General features: G+C 38.1%; 1 protein-coding gene across 1 annotated transcript; it reads left to right on the top strand.

Annotated features, from left to right (window-relative positions):
• The first annotated feature begins 251 nt into the window (after positions 1 to 251).
• LOC125250957 lies at positions 252 to 19,056 on the top strand. The gene is given in 13 exon segments (XM_048163801.1): positions 252 to 1,089; positions 1,230 to 1,325; positions 1,524 to 1,757; positions 1,875 to 2,034; positions 2,202 to 2,261; positions 2,999 to 3,513; positions 13,374 to 14,054; positions 14,232 to 14,265; positions 14,268 to 14,326; positions 14,763 to 14,996; positions 16,094 to 16,253; positions 16,390 to 16,458; positions 18,466 to 19,056. Coding segments are annotated over 13 exon segments (3,429 nt in total). The 5' UTR covers positions 252 to 498; the 3' UTR covers positions 19,002 to 19,056.
• The last annotated feature ends 657 nt before the right edge of the window (positions 19,057 to 19,713 follow it).

Genomic DNA, 19,713 nt, shown 5'->3' with positions numbered 1-19,713 from the left:
CTTTGGCAAGAACAGGCAGACGTAAAAAATTCCACAGGGTTTGAGAGCGAAGGAACACGGCAGTTTAAACGCTCGAAAACTGTTTCTGTACGACACTGACATCTAGTGGACGTTAAAGGTAAGCCATTTTTACATGTATTCCTCCTCTATTTTACTAGTGTCTGTTACTACTCTTTAACATCTTGTATGCGTAATCTAAATATCAGTAGTATTTACATAGTATATCACAACTGTATTCTTTTAATCATGTACAGTGAACCCATTACATAAACTTCCAAGAGTTAAAAAGTTATAAAATTATCTCTCTGTAGCTTTGCATTCTTACACTGTCTTACCAGGTCAGTTTATTACGATGCTGTTCTACAGCTGACACTTTATTATCTTAGGGACCCAACTGTTTGTACTGGTTTGGGGGGGAAAAATCAGACGCACCGGAAGCAGGAAACGCCTCAGTTAGGAGAAAACGAAAGTTATGCAGTTGTCTCTCCACACACAAAAATGGCAGACGACAGCATTTTATGGTCTCAGGAGCAATTTAGCTGTTCAATCTGTCTGGATCTACTGAAGGATCCAGTGACCATTCCCTGTGGACACAGTTACTGTATGATCTGTATTACAGACTGCTGGGATCAGGATGATCAGAAGAGAGTCTACAGCTGTCCTCAGTGCAGACAGACCTTCACTCCAAGACCTGTTTTAGGTAAAAGCACCATGCTGGTTGAAGTGGTGGAGAAACTCAAGAAGACAAAACTACAAGCTGCTCGTCCTGTTCAATGTTACACTGGATCTGGAGATGTGGAGTGTGACATCTGTACTGGAGACAAAAACAAAGCCATCAAGTCCTGTCTGGTGTGTCTGAACTCTTACTGTCAAAATCATCTTGAACAACATGAGAATCTCTTCAAAAATAAAAAACACAATCTAATGGACGCCACTGGACGACTGCAGGAGATGATCTGCCCTCAACATGAGAAACTGCTGGAGATTTTCTGTCGTACTGATCAGAACTGTATATGTTATCCGTGTACAATGGATGAACACAAAAACCACGACACCGTATCAGCTGCAGCAGAGAGGACTGAGAAACAGGTATGATTTGATTTACATAACACATAATAGCTACATAAATGAAGATCATCATAAAACAATTCTTGCAATTAAACTCACACAGAGTTTTACTTGTTTTTGGCATGCATTAATAAGGTGAGGATTATTTGTCATTCCTGCAGAGAAAATTGGGTGAGATGCAGAAAAAATACCAGCAGAGAATCCAGGAGAGACAGAAGAAGCTTGAGGATCTGAGAGAGGCTGTGGAGTCTCACAAGGTGAGTTTTGAGCAGAAGAACAACTGCTGGCTGCTGGAAGAGCTGTTTCAGACTCAGTTAGGACTCTCCTCCATCAGTCAGTGAGGAGCCAGTGCTGGAGCTCTTTCCAGTCCCACTGAAGCCCACTGTGGGGAACAGGCTGTGTGAGGGACCAGTAAGAGCTGATTCTAATGCGTCTCTCTCTGTGTGTCCTAACAGCGCTCTGCACAGGCAGCAGTGGAGGACAGTGAGAGGATCTTTACCGAGCTGATCTGCTCCATTGAGAGAAGCCGCTCTGAGGTGACACAGCTGATCAGAGATCAGGAAAAGGCTGCAGTGAGTCGAGCTGAAAAAATATTGGAGCAACTGGAGCAGGAGATTGATGATCTGAAGAGGAGAGACGCTGAGCTGGAGCAGCTTTCACACACAGACAATCACATTAATTTCCTCCAGGTAACAGAGATCGGTCAAACAGGACAGTGATCTTTAGGAAGGGAAGAGATTGTGTTTTCCATCAAATGTTTCTGTGTCTTTAGCTGGTGTTTCTCTTGTGTCTTTGTGTCTGTGTAGAGTTTCCAGTCTCTCTCTGTTCCTCCTGGATCTACAGACTCATCCAGAATCACTGTCAGTTCTCGTCTCTCTTTTGATGATGTTGGTAAATCTGTGTCTCAACTGAGAGAGAAACTCGAGCATTTCTGCAGAGAGGAAATAGAAAAGATATTTGGTAGAGGTAAAACACTAATTTATCCTTTTATGAGAGAAGTAAGTCATATATCATGTAATACTGTAACATTTTGTTGATACAAAACATATCACAATATCTAAATGTCACATGGTTTTGATAGTATCACTTTATACAGCATGTAAATTATAATAAAGATCTGTTGGTTTCCATAGTAACATACATTGAGATTATTCCTACCCCTGAACCCAAGACCAGGGAGGATTTCCTTCAATGTAAGTCTCTATTAACAAACATAAATACTGAAACTGAACAAGTTTTAACCCACTCTATAATAAAATTGCAGAATAAACTACATTTATAAATTACTACAGAATAAATACGTAAATATGAACACAAACATCAGTTTATCAATAAAAATTCTCATTTCACATGAGACTTTATTCAAATCAGTTATATGCATTTATTATCAAATCAGTTTATTTTTCATGAACACAGAAATACAGTCAACAAATGAAATTAAAGTACTAATAATAAGCCGGACTATTTCCATTCTCCACTCATCTCGCCAAAGTGTGTGCTACAGCTGCTCACGTCCATGACCTCCTCTATCTCCTGCAACAAAACAGAACTGCTATTATTTCCTTCCATTATTGCATTAACTGCTTGAACTGCTATACTCACCTGCTTGTGACCAATACCTGCTTCTGCATATAAACTCTCATTAATTCCAACATTGTTGTGACTCTGTGTTCCATAACACCACTATTATTCTTATTTATTTATATAGTGTTTTATACTCACATTTACAAACACACAGCTTTATGATGTCAATAATGACCGAGAATGACACTCACATGCAGTCAGGTGTAAAGCACCTGCTCTCTGTTACCTTCACTTTAACACTGTTACTGTCCATAAAAGACTAAAGTAAATCCTTTAAGTAAAAGTATTATTTAAATGATTTAAATTTACTGATTTACATTTTGATTATATGCTCTGTCTCAATCAGATTCTCGTCAACTCACTCCGGATTTAAACACAGTGAAGAACAACCTCCGTCTGTCTGAGGGGAACAGAGTGATTGAATACACTGACACAGTCCAGCCGTATCCTGATCATCCAGACAGATTTGGTTATTGGGATCAGTTGTTGTGTAGAGAGAGTGTGTGTGGATGCTGTTACTGGGAGGTTGAGTGGAGTGGTGAGGGAAATATAGCAGTGTCATATAAGAGCATCAGCAGGAAGGGACAGGGAAATGAGTGTAGATTTGGATGTAATTATCGGTCCTGGTGTTTGTCCTGCTCTGAATCTTGTTGCTTATTCTGGCATAAGAACAAACAGACTAAACTCCCTGGAGTCTCCAGCTCCTGTAGAATAGGAGTGTATGTGGATCACAGTGCAGGAACTCTGTCCTTCTACAGCGTCTCTGACACAATGATCCTCATTCACAGAGTCCACACCACATTCACTCAGCCTCTCTATGCTGGGTTTGAGGTCAATTTAGAATGCAAGAGGATCAAAATTTAAACTGTGTGAATTATAGAAATTTGAGCTCCATGATAAATCAGCAACTGTGAGACATTTAAGTCTTTTATTTTCTTATCAATAAATCAATACTGAACTTCTCATTAAAATAAGGCAAATTTCTGAATAAAAATCTTCTCATACGATCTAATGATGACAGTTGAATATGACAAAGTAATTAATGAATATGAAAGTTACCATTGGCTGTATTAACAGAAATAATATACACTATATTGCCAAAAGTTTTGGGACGCCTACCTTTACATACACATGAACTTTCATGACATCCCATTCTTAATCTGTAGGGTTTAATATGGAGTTGGCCCACCCTTTGCAGCTATAACAGCTTCAACTATTCTGGGAAGGCTTTCCACAAGGTTTAGGAGTGTGTTTATGGGAATTTTTGACCATTCTTCTAGAAGCGCATTTGTGAGGTCAGGCACTGATGTTGGCGAGAAGGCCTGGCTCGCAGTCTCCGCTCTAATTCATCCCAAAGGTGTTCTATCGGGTTGAGGTCAGGACTCTGTGCAGGCCAGTCAAGTTCCTCCACACCAAACTCGTTCATCCATGTCTTTATGGACATTGCTTTGTGCACTGGTGCACAGTCATGTTGGAACAGGAAGGGGCCATCCCCAAACTGTTCCCACAAAGTTGGGAGCATGAAATTGTCCAAAATGTCTTGGTATGCTGAGGCATTAAGAGTTCCTTTCACTGGAACTAAGGGGCCAAGCCCAACCCCTGAAAAACAACCCCACACCATAATCCCCCCTCCACTAAACGTTACACTTGGCACAATGCAGTCAGGCAAGTACCGTTCTCCTGGCAACCACCAAACTCAGACTCGTCCATTGAATTGCCAGACAGAGAAGCGTGACTTGTCACTACAGAGAACACGTCTCCACTGCTCTAGAGTCCAGTGTTGGCATGCTTTACACCACTGCATCCGACGCTTTGCATTGCACTTGGTGATGCAAGGACAGAAAGTTAGTGACTGACCCCGCTCTGTGATTTTACGTGGCCTGCCACTTCGTGACTGAGTTGCTGTTGTTCCCAATTACTTCCACTTTGTTAATATTTAGTAGTGAGGAAATTTCACGAATGGACTTATTGCACAGGTGGAAACATGGTACCACGCTTGAATTTTATACACCTGTGGCCATGGAAGTGATTGGAACACCTGAATTCAATGATTTGAAGGGGTGTCCCAATACTTTTGGCAATATAGTGTATTTCACTGTATTATGTCTTCACATACAGAATTAATGACATTTCTGAGTCACATTCAACAGCCTGTGTACATCACTTGGACTAAGCTGAACTGAATTATACACAGCTGTATCCCACTGCAAGTTTTGAGGTTTCACACATACATATTCTTGTACTGTATGTGTTCTGTTCAGTAAAATGTAGAAATTTAATTATTTTCTTTCATATTCGTTATAATATAATATAATAATATTATTATCAGGTGGTTTGGTTTTGAAAGACATCTATATACTGAATCCAGTTAACAAGCAATCTAGAGCTATATAGTCTCCTTTGGTGACCAATATCAATAAGTTAAAAAACATGCATGAGGAATACTACACCAAGTAGTACAGTAAATAACTACATTTTTGATTTCTACAGCAAATAATATTTTACTTGATCAGCTTTCAAATGAGTCATAAATCTGCCTGCATTTTGTGTTTTTTCATATTGTGAGTGTGCGTTTCTCCTGATGTATTATGTCTTTTCACAGGAAACACTCTGTAACACACTGTAAATATCACTGCCAAGGCAATTCTATCAAGTCTCTCATTCTTGTCTTAATTTTTAGAGCGATTTTATTTTCTTCTTTTCATGACCGTAAAGAGATTGCTGTAAATTTTACAGTAACTTACTGGCAGCTGGATGCCAGGAATTTACTGTAAAATGTTTTTACAGTATTGTTACTGTATTTTTCAATTACAGTATTTTGTACTGTACTGTATTTCAGTTACAGTATAGTACTGTAATTTCATTTACAGTATTTTGCAGTACAGTTTTGTTTTTAATTTACAGTATTTACTACTGTGTTGTCATTTAGTTTAAACAAAATAATTTTTAACCTGTATAAAATGATCCAGTTGTGGTACAGCACTGTAAACCATATTTTTTTTACCACTCCCGCCCAAAAAATAACTGAACATTTGTCCATATAATATTCTTTTTAATCATTTTAAACGTTTTTTTCTTCTGTAGCATGGCAAAAAAGTACACATACTGAAAAACAAAACGGGCCTTAAAAATGCAGTAAAAGTCAGTTTGTGTTGTGTTACATTTCAATAATTACAGCAGTCAAAGTTGACAAGCTTTCTGAAACACCTTGATGGGTTCAGGCTGAAGCTTTTCTTTGGACCTTTTGAGATTTCCATCTGATCTTTGATTCTCAGAAAGAACCTGCAAGCAAAAAAACGAAACAAAGAAACATTACTTTTCAGACCAGTGTTTGCAGAATTTGCCCTAACTCTCAAACTTGGTTCCGTATGCATTTTGATGTTAATAAAAGCACTGCACACTACATCTAATTCTGAATGAACCTACAGGGATGGTACATAATTAGTAGGGGTGTAACAGTTCAAATTACTCATGGCTTAATTTATCACGGTTTTAGGGTCACGGTTTTGGTATGGTTTGGTATGTGCTATGCTCAGGGAAAATAGGACAACTGTGAAATAAAAATGAAAATTTAGAGAACAAATAAACAAATATATACCCAGGTGAAAAAAAGTACATTTCTATGATATACTTAAAGTGCTCTATTTTCATGCACTAAATCTGTATTTTTTAAATATAGAGATAGTATATTAAAAGCATATTTTAGTTCATATTTCATGCTGTCTCAAAATAGCACAGTAGATGTTCTTAAGATGATCTTAAGAAGTACTAAAGAAGAATTTTTAGTATATTAAGTACAAAATTAGTGCATGAATATAGAGCACTTTAAGTACATTATAGAAGTGCACTTTTTTTCACCTGGGTACAACTGAGCAAAGATACAAATAATCTTCACTGTATAAATTAAACAAAAATTAATCATTATTAAAGTTACAAAAGCTATTCAGTCAAGACCAGTCAGTGATTTCTTAATCATTTGTTGTTTGATTAACATTAAAAACCCAGACAGCAGGAATGTTAGGCTTCTGTCACAATATAATGATTCAATTCACTGATACACATTGTGTGGTCTTTTTCGACTGTTTATGTTCACTTAAGACATAACCTACTATGTTTGATAGGATACTCGGCAAGATAATTTTTGTGTGAGTTTGTCTGTTCAAGTACAAAACTTGAAAGCGAATTCAGTATTTGAGCGCTGTCTGAGATGCAGCTTTCCATGCGCAAGGTCTCTTTCAAATCTTGTGCTTTTGAAACATTTGATTTATTTGAAATGAGCAAGATATTAACTGATCTAACTTTATTGCTTATGACAATCCAAAAAATCAATCTTATGGTGCAACATTGGCTCAACCAATGGAGTGAGTTTAAGGCGGAGCTACCTGTGTGAAATTTTTGCTAATCTGTTTTGTGATGCTAGAGGCTGAGAAATTACACACTTCAGCTTTATCTGTGTATAAAATGTGAAGAACATTACAGTTTGCATGGTGAAGTAAGGAAAATGGTGTAACTATGAATTGTGAACATGTTATTTACCTGTAGGTGAACGTCACAAATATTGCTTTTGATGTAATATTATTTTAAATCTCAGTAATGAATTTCTCTTTCATTATAATATTAGAAGTGAAGCATGAAAGTAAAGAGCCATTTATGAGTAATAAGAGTGCAGATTCTCAAAGTCAGGTGACATTGAACAGATTTCCTCATATTTCAGCTGTTAGGATGCCAGTGTGTGTGTGTGTGTGTGTGTGTGTGTGTATCTTCTGTTTCTCAGACTGCTAGTCATCATGACTTCATCTTCACTTACAGCCAATCATGTTTCTGTGTTTCGATGCTGTACTATTTTATGAAGTCTGGTCAGAATATTTGGTTTAATTTTTAAATGGCTTATGTTTTCACTTCACCTCTCAATTAGACTCTTCAGATTGATGTTAATATAACAGATTGTATGCCCCGCCTTTCTTTAACACTGTACAGAACGCTGACATCTATTTTTAATAAAATATTTTTGTAAATGTATGATCTTTTCACATAGTCAAACCTGGATTTTGAGAAGGTTAGGGTGTAGTATTTATAACTAGCTATAAAAACAAAAGTGGAATGTCCCCATTTATATAAATTAGCTATGTATTTTTGAAATCCTAAAATAAAAAAAATCATTCATGCATTTTTGTTTAAACATGCACAACACTCACACAAGTACACACTTGAATGTAAAAGTATTTTTGAACAGATCCTGCGAGTGTGGCTTTCAAGAATTTGTCTCACAATTTTATTGCACATTTTCTGAACCAGCCTTAATGCTTTTCTGATCTTAAATGATATCCAAGCCCGGTTGGTCTGGTCTCTTGGCTGTTTTAGAAGGGTTTTAGGCACATTTCATCTGGTCAAGCTGGGAGATCAGCTTCCAGTTAAACCACATGAACACCAGCTGGGCCTAACTGGAAAACAGTTTGAACCACCTAAGACCAGCAAAGCCTTAACCTGCTTTAATATGGTTTCAGCAGGTTATGTCTTCAGTTTCATTTCTGTTTGTTTGTTTCTCTTTCTTGCAAATTCTCACTTAACTGTTCTACTATAGCAATTACTTTGCATGTATAGGTATAGCTAATGCATTTTCAGCTTTATCTGATGGTTGAAAATGAACGTTTTCGATATGTTTTGACTTGTGTAATCAGGATGAAGTGAAGTTTTTTTATTTTATTTATTATATTGCATGACTGTCTGAGCGTTTTGGACGCTAGAATGTGCTGTATCATGCTTTTGGCACGAAAAGGCACAGATGGAAAATTCCACAGGGTGTGAGAGCGCCCTCTACTGGAACACCTCAGTTTTACACGCTCAAAAACTGTGTTTCTCCACGACACTGTCATCTAGTGGACGTTCAAAGCAAGACATTTTTACCTCTATTAGAATTATCTGTTTTTTTGTTACTTGTACGTATTCTTTAACTACTAATATACGTAATCCAAATATCAGTAGCCTAGTATTTAAATAGAATATCACAATTGTTTTCATGTAATCCCATTGCATAAACTTTCAAGAGTTAGAAAGTTAGTAAAGGGTTAGTTCACCCAAAAATGAAAATTATGTCATTGATGACTCACCCTCATGTCGTTCCAAAGACCTCCATTCATCTTCGGAACACAGTTTAAGATATTTTAGATTTAGTCCGAGAGCTTTCTGTTCCTCCATTTAAAGTGTATGTATGGTATACTGTCCATGTCCGGTATACTGTCCATGTCCAGAAAGGTAATAAAAACATAATCAAAGTAGTCCATGTGACATCAGAGGGTCAGTTAGAAGTTGTTAAAGCATTGAAAATACATTTTGGTCCAAAAATAACAAAAACTACGACTTTATTCAGCATTGTCTTCTCTTCCAGGTCTGTTGTCAATCCGGGTTCGCGACTCCGCAGTGAAGCTGCTGATGTAACAGTAGGGGTAAAATCTTTGCGTGGCAGGGGCAGCTGCCACTGAGACCTGTCACTCGACCTGTCACTGCTAGTGGCAGCTGCCACTCGACCTGTCACAGATATATGCGCCTGTCACTCGACCTGCCACCGCTGCCACTCGACCTGTCACCGCTATATGCGCCTGTCACTCGACCTGCAACCACTGCCACTCGACCTGTCACAGATATATGCGCCTGTCACTCGACCTGCCACCGCTGCCACTCGACCTGTCACGGATAAACGCGCCTGCCCCGCGACCTGCCACAGATATACGCGCCTGTCACTCGACCTGCCACCGCTGCCACTCGACCTGCCACGGCTATACGCGCCTGACAGTCGACCTGTCACGGATAAACGCGCCTGCAGATATACGCGCGTCACTCGACCTGCCACAGATATACGCGCCTGTCACTCGACCTGCCACAGATATACGCGCGTCACTCGACCTGCCACGGCTATACGCGCCTGCCCCACGACCTGTATGCGGTCACGCCATCTATGCTTAAAATGTATTGCGCGTCTACATGAGGTTGCGTGGGTAGGTGTTTAATGTCGGTAAAAAATATTTTTAAAATTCATAAAAAATAAATAAAATGAAACTGTTTACTGTAAATTTCACCCGATTCTTGTTATACATGTTCCCAATTAAGTAGGCCTACCACTGTGGTGACTATCATGTTGTTTTACTGTTTTATTCTTTTTACAAATATGTCAAAGTCAGACTACCTCGCTATACAGACATATTTTAAAAATTCATAAAATATATGAAATCAATTTGTTTTCTGCAAACTCCACCTGATTCTTGTTCTACATCTCCCCAAGTAGCCTACCACTGTGGTGATTTTCATGTTCTTTTACTGTTTTATTCTTTATTAATTACATGCCAAAGTCATGACCAATACGATTTACCTTTCTATTCCACCGATCTTTGCAAACCTTGTTTAGCGTTCATTCGCTCGGACCGTAATTATTGTGAAAACACTAATTAATAGATCGGTAACAAGATCAACAGTTTAATACATTAAATTGTCAAGCACATATAATACATAAGACCAGCTAGGGTGCGATTTGTGAAAAAAACAGAGGGGGGATGTTTTGATTTTTTTGTTTTTTTTTAATTTCATAAAAACCACAGTGGAGCTATACTATTTTTGGCAGCTGTTACAGAAACATTTTTTTTTACAAAAAATCATCTGATTTAACCTTGAGATTTGAAGTAGGCCTATTAGAAAGCTTAAACATTTGCACCACTATCTACAATGACACTAATAATTCTTAATTTCTGATAGAAATGCAAAATCAATCGGTAGTTATTAATAGAATAACGAGACACAAACCTTTATGTGCAATCGAGTTTGGTCCCATTTATTTGTGATCACAGTGCATACACATACAAAAAGTGCGCACATTTGTAGAAATACACGTTTACCTCAGATTTCATTCGATAGAATATAAGCAGGGCCGTACGCAGAGTTTCATAATTACCGAGGTCAGAAAATGTAGTTTGTTAGGGGGGTATATGCTCCCCCGAGAAAATTTAGATTTCCTGGTTTACATATGTGCATTTTTAAGACGTTTCAAGGCCAACAAATTGGATAACAATAGCTTTAAATCCATGCCAACAAATACATCCATGCACAGTTTTGAGGCAGCTTTAATCGCATGTTTGGTAATTTCATGACTTAATTTACAACAGAACAATAACGGTCATTGTTCGTAGTTTATTTTGCGCTTTAGTTAAGCTATAATAAAGTAATTATGCAGCGCGCGCCGGCGCATTTGCGCATGCAATTCTTGAGTGCATGCCACGAGCACAGTATAACGGCTGATTGAACAGTCATGTTAATTTCTCTGAGTTTTACCGACAAAGCCTGACAACATCTCATCTGGCCGCAGTTCACTGTTGCTCAACTGAAGCTCCCTCGTCGTCACCTGTAGTCTACCTTTCCGCGCTCGTTATACTTGCTCCTGGCGTTGAGGCGAAGTCGGGAGCTGTCCCGTTTGTTGTGGTGGTAAAGAGACAGTTTTATATAAACGCAGCGTTTTACTTGGCGATGTTTTAAAAAAATGGGAATCCCCCCCAGAATCAGGTGGAGTTTGCAGAAAACAGTTTGATTTTGTTACGAACCCCACTTTCAAAGCTCGTTAAGGGGGCAAGTAACATGAAAAGGACACGCGAGTCAAAAAGGCAAGGTAAATGACCGTTTATTAATACCACTGCACTCACGTGTCGGAGGCAACTGGTGAAGCACAGAATAATCAACTCACTGACACAAATACCATTAAAAAGTAAACAAACAAACACACAGATCAACAAGACATGAAAAGAAATACAAGGAAAATAAAACACAATACACAACTTATCAGCGACGGCTGGACATCAGGACGCACACGAAGCTCATTTGAACACACCCGGTGACGACCGCAAGAGCTTCCCCTCAAGTGTGCGCCACGCTCATTGAGCTAAAGACAGTGGCAGTGACCGCTTGGCGACTGGAGTTCTGATGGAAACAGCACAAGATCGACACACTCAGCAGTACGCACCCACACTCTCCCGTCTTATACACATTTTTATGAGTTTTTAAAATATGTCTGTAGCAACGTAAACCATATTTGTCATAACTTTGGCATATAATTATTAAAGAATAAAACAGTAAATAGAATAGAAAAAGAAACAGTAAAAAGTAAAATAGTAAAAAGAATAGAACATGAAAATCACCACAGTGGCACTTGGGGAGATGTAGAACAAGAATCAGGTGGAGTTTGCAGAAAAAAATTGATTTAATATTTTTATGAATTATTAAAATATGTCTGTATAGGAACGTAAAATTTGGCATATAATTATTAAAAAATAAAACAGTAAAACAACATGAAAATCACCACAGTGTTACTTAGGGAGATCTAGAGCAAGTGGAGTTTGCAGAAAACAATTTGATGTCATATATTTTTATGAATTTTTAAAATATGTTTGTAGGCGGTAAATAGTCTATGGCTTTGACATATAATTCTAAAGAGAATAAAACAGTAAAACAACATGATACTCACCACTTGGGGACATGTATAACAGGAATCAGGTGAAATTTGCAGTAAACTTTTTTTTTTTAATGAATTTTAAAAATATTTTTTACCGATATTAAACACCTACCACGCAACCTCATGTAGACGCGCAATACATTTTAAGCATAGATGGCGTGACCGCATACAGGTCGCGGGGCAGGTGCGTATAGCCGTGGCAGGTCGAGTGTCAGGCGCGTATATCTGTGGCAGGTCGCGGGGCAGGCGCATTAATCCGTGGCAGGTCGAATGACAGGCGCGTATATCTGTGGCAGTTCGCGGGGCAGGCGTGTATATCTGTGACAGGTCGAGTGGCAGTGGTTGCAGGTCGAGTGACAGGCGCATATAGCGGTGACAGGTCGAGTGGCAGTGGTTGCAGGTCGAGTGACAGGCGCATATAGCGGTGACAGGTCGAGTGGCAGCGGTGGCAGGTCGAGTGACAGGCGCATATAGCAGTGACAGGTCGAGTGGCAGCTGCCAATAGCAGTGACAGGTCGAATGACAGGTCTCAGTGGCAGCTGCCCCTGCCACGCAAAGATTTTACTCCCTCTCTGATGTAAGACGCTGCTGACGTGTTATCTGGTGCGCCAGAGCTTCGTTTACAGTCTGAGGGAGACGCACGCTGTATTCAAGCTATTCTACATTGTTTGTATTTTGGTATTGCTATATTTTTTTAAATGGTGCGTAAGTGTGCATGTCGCGGATGTCCTAATCGCCAAAAACAACAACGTAAAAGTGCATTACCAACGCCGACAGATGAAAGGATTCAATGGAATCAATTCAAATGAATCAATTCAATGGAAAGGATTCCGGAAGAGAAGACAATGCTGAATAAAGTCGTAGTTTTTGTTATTTTTGGACCAAAATGTATTTTCGATGCTTCAAAAACTTCTAACTGACCCACTGATGTCACATGGACTACTTTGATGATATTTTTATTACCTTTCTGGACATGGACAGTCTACCGTACATACACTTTCAATGGAGGGACAGAAAGCTCTCGGACTAAATCTAAAATATCTTAAACTGTGTTCCGAAGATGAACGGAGGTCTTACGGGTTTGGAACGACATGAGGGTGAGTCATTAATGACATCATTTTCATTTTTGGGTGAACTAACCCTTTAAATTGGCACTCTGCTCTCTATCTTTGCGTTCTTACACTGTCTTACTGTGTCTGTCTATTCTGATGCTGTTGACATTTTATTATCTTAGGGACCCAACTGTTTGCACATGTTTCTTAAATATGAAAGCAGGAAACGCCTAAGTTCGGAGAAAACGAAAGTTGTACATGCCTCTCTACACACCAAAATGGCAGGCGCCAGTATTTCATGGTCTCAGGAACAATTTAACTGTTCAATCTGTCTGAATCTACTGAAGGATCCAGTGACCATTCCCTGTGGACACAGTTACTGTATGAACTGTATTACAGGCTGCTGGGATCAGGATGATCAGAAGAGAGTCTACAGCTGTCCTCAGTGCAGACAGACCTTCACTCCAAGACCTGTTTTAGGTAAAAACACCATGCTGGCTGAAGTGGTGGAGAAACTCAAGAAGACAAAACTACAAGCTGCTCGTCCTGCTCAATGTTACACTGAATCTGTGGAGTGTGACATCTGTACTGGGGACAAAAACAAAGCCATCAAGTCCTGTCTGGTGTGTCTGAACTCTTACTGTCAAAATCATCTGGAACAACATGAGAATCTCTTCAAAAATAAAAAACACAATCTAATAGATGCCACTGGACGACTGCAGGAGATGATCTGCCCTCAACATGAGAAACTGCTGGAGATTTTCTGTCGAACTGATCAGAACTGTATATGTTATCTGTGTATGGTGGATGAACACAAAAACCACGACACTGTATCAGCTGCAGCAGAGAGGACTGAGAAACAGGTATGAGTTGATTTACCCATAATAGCTACATAAATGAAGATAATCATTCTAAAACAATTCTTACATGGGATTTCTTCTTTGCAGCTATTTAGTTTTGTGACAATTTTAAACTCACACAGAGTTTTACTTGATTTTAGCATGCAGTAATATTTATAAAGTTATTTGTCATTCCTGCAGAGTAAATTGGGTGAGATGCAGGGAACAAACCAGCAGAAATCCAGGAGAGACAGAAGAAGCTTGAGGATCTGAGAAAGGCTGTGGAGTCTCACAAGGTGAGTTTTGAGCAGAAGAACAAGTGAAGTTAATAAACGTAATTTCGGGAGGAGTATGCCCATCTAATCTTCCAATTAATACCAAGGTATAAAACCAGCATATTACCTCTTCCTGTTGTTAGTTCTTTCGGCATCCCTCCTCCTTTTTGTACAATTTTGCCTGTTATAGGGGGACAATCGGAGCTTGAGAAGAATATCCTTTCCGAGCCCCCCTATAGCAGATAGCAAGCCAAATCTGTTTAAGATTATGTGGGCACACAAACTTGTGAACTGCTGGCTGCTGGAAGAGCTGTTTCAGACTGTCTCCTCAGTCAGTCAGTGAGGAGCCAGTGCTGGAGCTCTTTCCAGTCCCACTGAAGCCCACTGTGGGGAACAGGCTGTGTGAGGGACCAGTAAGAGCTGATTCTAATGTGTCTCTCTCTGTGTGTCCTAACAGCGCTCTGCACAGGCAGCAGTGGAGGACAGTGAGAGGATCTTTACTGAGCTGATCCACTCCATTGAGAGAAGCCGCTCTGATGTGACACAGCTGATCAGAGATCAGGAAAAGGCTGCAGTGAGTCGAGCTGAAGAAATACTGGAGCAACTGGAGCAGGAGATTGATGACCTGAGGAGGAGAGATGCTGAACTGGAGCAGCTTTCACACACAGACCATCATATCCATTTCCTCCAGGTAACAGAGATCTGACAAACAGGACTGTGGTCTTTAGGAAGGGAAGAGATTGTGTTTCCTATCAAATGTTTCTGTGTCTTTAGCTGGTGTTTCTCTTTTGTCTTTACCATAGGAAAGAAAAATCAAAAGTTTAACATCTCAAATGTTTCTCCTAGACAAGAATGAGGTTACTTTAACATAAAATGGAGACTTTTGCTTGAATTTCCTGCTTCTCACGTTTGTCTCCTCTAAAGTTTAGAAGAGATCTCATAAACTTAATATACTGTGCTCAGATTTTTCTCCTTAGCTAAAGACTTTGCTGCTCTCACAATTGTATCCTCTAAAGTTTAGAAGAGATCTCAACAACTTTACAAAGTATATTCTAAGTCAAATGTCTCACTGTGAACTAAAACATTTCTATCATGTTAATAATCAGATTAGTTGAGGATTGAGTCATAAGCCATTTAATGTGCCTTTCGGTAAAGGAAGCTCCAGGGTTATATTTCCTGTTGCAGTTTTCCTGATAACAGCGTCTGGTACATTACTATTTTCAGTGATGTGCCCTATGCACATAAACTGTACAGCTTTCTTATTGTATCAACAATTACGAGTAACATTACCTTATTTCTGCATGTTTTCACTCATAATATACAGTTGAGCTTGAAAGTTTACATACCCCTTGCAGAATGTGCAAAAATGTTAATTGTTTTTTGTTTTGTTTTTTAAAGAGCAATAATGAAAATTGCATGTTATTTTTTATTTAGTACTGTCCTGATTCTGAGTAAACTTTTTCACATAACAGATGTTTACATAAAAAATAGCTGAATTTATAAAAAAATGACCCCATTTAAAAGTTTACATACCCCCTATTCTTAATACTGTGTGAGGTTGCCTGGATGACCCGCGACTGTTTTTATTTTTTATTTTTATTGTGATGGTTGTTCATGAGTCCCTTGTTTGTCCTGAGCAGTTAAACTGAACTCTTTTTCTTTTTTAAATTAATTTACTTTTTTGTTGATACTAAAATGAAGGATATATGAGAATCACAACTAAGTCTCATGACAGGAAAAGCAACCAGTGAACAATATTTTTTTTCCTCTGGGTTTGTGTCTGTGTAGAGTTTCCAGTCTCTCTCTGTTCCTCCTGGATCTACAGACTCATCCAGAATCACTATCAGTTCTCTTCTCTCTTTTGATGATGTTGGTAAATCTGTGTCTCATCTGAGAGAGAAACTGGAGCATTTCTGCAGAGAGGAGATAGAAAAGATATCTGATAAAGGTAAAACACTTATCCATGATTTTATTAAAGAAACAGGTCATATTGTGTAATATTTTAAAGTTTTGTAAATACAAAGCATGTCTATATCTGAATGGTTTTCTCTTTATACAGTATGTGAATTATAATAATCTGTTAGTTTCCATAGTAACATGCATTGAGATCATTTCTACCTCTGAACCCAAGACCAGGGAGGATTTCCTTCAATGTAAGTCTCTATCAACAAACAAAAATAATGAAACATTACCCACTCTATGATAAAATTGCAGAACAAACATAAAATACATATGTACACAAATATCAGTTTCATCAATATCAACATCAATAAAGATTTTAATTTCACACAAGACTTTATTCAAATCAGTTATATTCCTTTATTATTAAATTAGTTTATTTTTCATTAACAGAACAATAGTCAGCAAATTAAAGCACTAAAAGGGTTAGTTCAGCCAAAAATGTAATATCTGTCATTAATTACTCACTTTCATGTTGTTCTGTACCTGTAAGACCTTCGTTAATCTTCGGAACGCAAATTAAGATATTTTTGTTGAAATCCGATGGCTCAGTGAGGCCTCCATAGCCAGCAATGATCCTCTCTCAAGATCCATAAAGATACTAAAAACATATTTAAATCAGTTCATGTGAGTACAGTGGTTCAATATTAATATTATAAAGCAACGAGAATATTTTTGGTGCACCAAAAAAACAACGACTTATTTAGTGATGGCCGATTTCAAAACACTGCTTCAGGAAGCATCGGAGCATAATGAATCAGAGTGTCGAATCAGCAGTTCGGAGCGCCAAAGTCACGTGATTTCAGCAGTTTGGAACAGCAGTTTTGACATGCGATCTGAATCATGATTCGATACACTGATTCATAACGCTCCTAAGCTTCATGAAGCAGTGTTTTGAAATCGGCCATCACTAAATAAGTCGTTATTTTGATTTTTTGGCGCACCAAAAATATTTTTGTCGCTTTATAATATTAATTGAACCACTGTACTCACATGAACTGATTTAAATATGTTTTTAGTACATTAATGGATCTTGAGAGAGGAGATGTCATTGCTGTGAATAGAGGCCTCACTGAGCCATCGGATTTAATCAAAATATCTTAATTTGTGTTCCGAAGATTAACGAAGGTCATACGGGTGTGAAACGACATGAGGGTGAGTAATTAATTACATTATTTTAATTTTTGGGTGAACTAACCCTTTAACAATAATAATTGTTTCAAATAGTGCTTGTGGTAGATTTTCCAAGACGCACCTGACTTAAGTTCTCCTAATCGACACTCAATAAATTTCCTGATCTTTCGGAGTGTCTCCTAATTGACACTCAATAATACCTGGGAGCATCTCCAAATCGACACTCAATAACATATATGATCTTTCGGAGCGTCTCCTAATCGATACTCAATAATATTTCGGGTCAACATCTTGACCCCCTTAAACCTTGTTCCCTAACCTGACTTGCTGCGCAGCAATAACCAGAGACTCCAGTTTTTTTGTCCTTCAAAGCTTTAATCACGGCCGGCGGAGTTCTCATCAATTCCAGAGAGTCTCTCTCCGAACAAAAGAATACAACAGGTTTTATAGGATTTCAGGTACACTTCACAGTCAGTATGGCATGATCTATTACTCATTATCATCAGTCTCAATACGATTGGTTTAGATTTAAGAAAAACATCTCAGTTCCTCTGTCCCGCATAAATTTAGATTTAGAACAACTGAATCACAAGATCATCAAAAAATGTCTCAGGGTTAATAGTTCAGATTACTCAATAGGTTAAAACAATTCCTCTAAGACTATTTTTTATCCTTAGAAGGATGCTATCTAGCAGAATTTTTCTGAATCACAACACTCAGTCCTAGTGACTATTTCTCTATTTCAAAGTTAGATTATTATTAGGCCTGTAAAAGAAAAGAAATGTTCATTATTAATTAGTTCAAAAATTCCATCACATGCTTTTCTCATAGACTCAAAGTGCTGTGCAACTAAAGAGAGACTCTGATTCATATACTCACATTTACCAACACACACACACACACAGGTTTATGTCGTGACACATGTAGTGAGGTGCTTTGTAAAGTACTTTCTTTAGGTTACTGTCCATAAAAAGTAAAAAAAAATAAGTAAAAAAAGTATTATTTTAATGAATGTACTGATGCAATGTACTGATTTAAATGATGATTATATGCTCTATCTCTGTCAGATTCTCATCAACTCACTCTGGATTTAAACACAGCGAATAAAAATCTCCTTCTGTCTGAAGGGAACAGAGTGATTAAATACACTGACACAGTCCAGCTGTATCCTGATCATCCAGACAGATTTGATGGTTGGTTTCAGGTGTTGTGTAGAGAGAGTGTGTGTGGACGCTGTTACTGGGAAGTTGAGTGGAGTGGAAGGGTGGATATATCAGTGACATATGAGAGCATCAGCAGGAAGGGACGGGGAGATAAGTGTGGATTTGGATTTAATGATCAGTCCTGGAGTTTGTACTGCTCTGACTCCAGTTGCGTATTCTGGCACAATAACAAACAGACTGAACTCCCTGTAGTCTCCAGCTCCTGTAGAATAGGAGTGTATGTGGATCACAGTGCAGGAACTCTGTCCTTCTACAGAGTCTCTGACACAATGACCCTCATTCACAGAGTACACACCACATTCACTCAACCTCTCTATCCTGGGTTTGAGTTCAGTTCATTGTGGAAAAGTGGATCAAAAGTTAAACTGTGTCAATTATAAGTAATAATGATACAAAGATTCTACAAATAAAATTGTTTATTAGAAATTTGATAAATCGGCATCTGTCTTTTATTTTCTAATCAATAAATAAACACTGAGCTTCTCAATAAAATAAAAATCTTCTCATATGATCTAAAAATGACTTCTGGGTTAGAAAGAAGTCTTCTCATACAGATGAGTTACATTTAAAAATGGGTTTTTATAAAATCACTTGGACTATAAGCTGAACTGAATTTTATCAGCTGCATCCTAATGCAAGTTTCAAGTTACTATTTGTGTTCTGGTTCAATAAAATGTAGCCCCAGATTTATTTTCAGGAGGGCAGAAAAATATATAATTATTCTCTTTCAGATTTGTTATATTAAAGCCATTTAGGTCTTTTGGTTTTAATGTATTGCTGATATATTTATTTGATCTAGACTTTTCTGTAGGTTTTGCAACAGATAGTTTTGAAAGACACCTATATTGTAATCCACAGTTAACAAGCAGACTAGAGATTATTAGTTTACTTTGTTGACCAATATCAATAAGTTGAAAAATTAATGAAATAGTATTCTTATACCAAGTAGTACAGTATCAATACATCCATATTGTTGATTTCTACAGCACTTTACTTAATCAGCTTTCATATGAGTCATAAATCTGCCTGCATTTTGTGTATTTTCACATTGTGAGTTTGTGTTTCTCCTGATGTATTCTGTTTCACCACAGG

Source organism: Megalobrama amblycephala, linkage group LG17, assembly GCF_018812025.1.
Source record: "Megalobrama amblycephala isolate DHTTF-2021 linkage group LG17, ASM1881202v1, whole genome shotgun sequence".
Taxonomy (NCBI): domain Eukaryota; kingdom Metazoa; phylum Chordata; class Actinopteri; order Cypriniformes; family Xenocyprididae; genus Megalobrama; species Megalobrama amblycephala.
This window is presented reverse-complemented; position numbering and strand designations above follow the sequence as displayed.